The 841-nt window shown below is 38.6% G+C and overlaps 1 protein-coding gene across 1 annotated transcript in view; it reads right to left on the minus strand.

Moving 5' to 3' along the window:
* Positions 1-367: 367 nt before the first annotated feature.
* Positions 368-841, minus strand: part of LOC119575851 — an 82,489-nt gene continuing 82,015 nt past the window's right edge. The window contains exon 7 of the mRNA XM_037923392.1: positions 368-629. Coding sequence (XP_037779320.1) covers positions 436-629 — 194 coding nt within the window. The 3' untranslated portion in view covers positions 368-435. The remainder of the gene's footprint in view (positions 630-841) is intronic.

Genomic DNA, 841 nt, shown 5'->3' on the forward strand with positions numbered 1-841 from the left:
AGAGAGAGAGAGAGAGAGAGAGAGAGAGAGAGAGAGAGAGAGAGAGAGAGAGAGAGAGAGAGCGTGATAGAAATAGAGAGATGTGAAGAAAGTTAAAAAGATACGAGAGGAGATGAAAAAATAGAGGACAAAGAACTTACATCCATTTCACTACATACACACAATATTTTCAAAGTGAATGTATATAGCAAAAGTCTGCTGAGCTCATTTCAGTATTAACATGACCATGTTCTCATTCACAGATATAATGAAGCATCTTCAAACACAAACGTTCCACCTTTCAGATGATATAGTTTATTATCAAAATCTAGATACTTGAATATGTATCATGATGATATCACCTAAGCACGCACGGATAATAATTTTCATATCTAGGCCTCATACGTTAAACGAAGACAAATTAACGCACAAGTAAAGTGAGCAAAATAACGTTGCTCACTTATAAATTGGATTTTTTTTCTTTTTTTTTTTTTTTTTTTTACTCACCGGTCTACCATTAATCTTCCATGTAATATGTGCTTTGGGTTTAGCTCCAGTGGCGGTACAGTTGAGTTGTACCATTTGTCCAATGCGGTACAGCGTCGTGTCTGGGTGCAGGTACGACGTTATTTCTACCTGTTTGGGAGGTACTGCAAGAGAGAGAGAAAAAAAAAGGGAGAAAGATTAGTTAATGGACATGTGATATTCCCAGTGTGCGTGTATGTGGCGTGGTGTGGAATTTGTGTACGAGAAGGACTCCGGGGTGTATGTAACTTGTATTTACGCACATGTGTGTGTGTGTGTGTGTGTGTGTGTGTGTGTGTGTGTGTGTGTGTGTGTGTGTATGTGTGTGTGTGTGTGT

The sequence above is a fragment of the Penaeus monodon genome, chromosome 8 (genome assembly GCF_015228065.2).
Source record: "Penaeus monodon isolate SGIC_2016 chromosome 8, NSTDA_Pmon_1, whole genome shotgun sequence".
NCBI classification, from domain to species: domain Eukaryota; kingdom Metazoa; phylum Arthropoda; class Malacostraca; order Decapoda; family Penaeidae; genus Penaeus; species Penaeus monodon.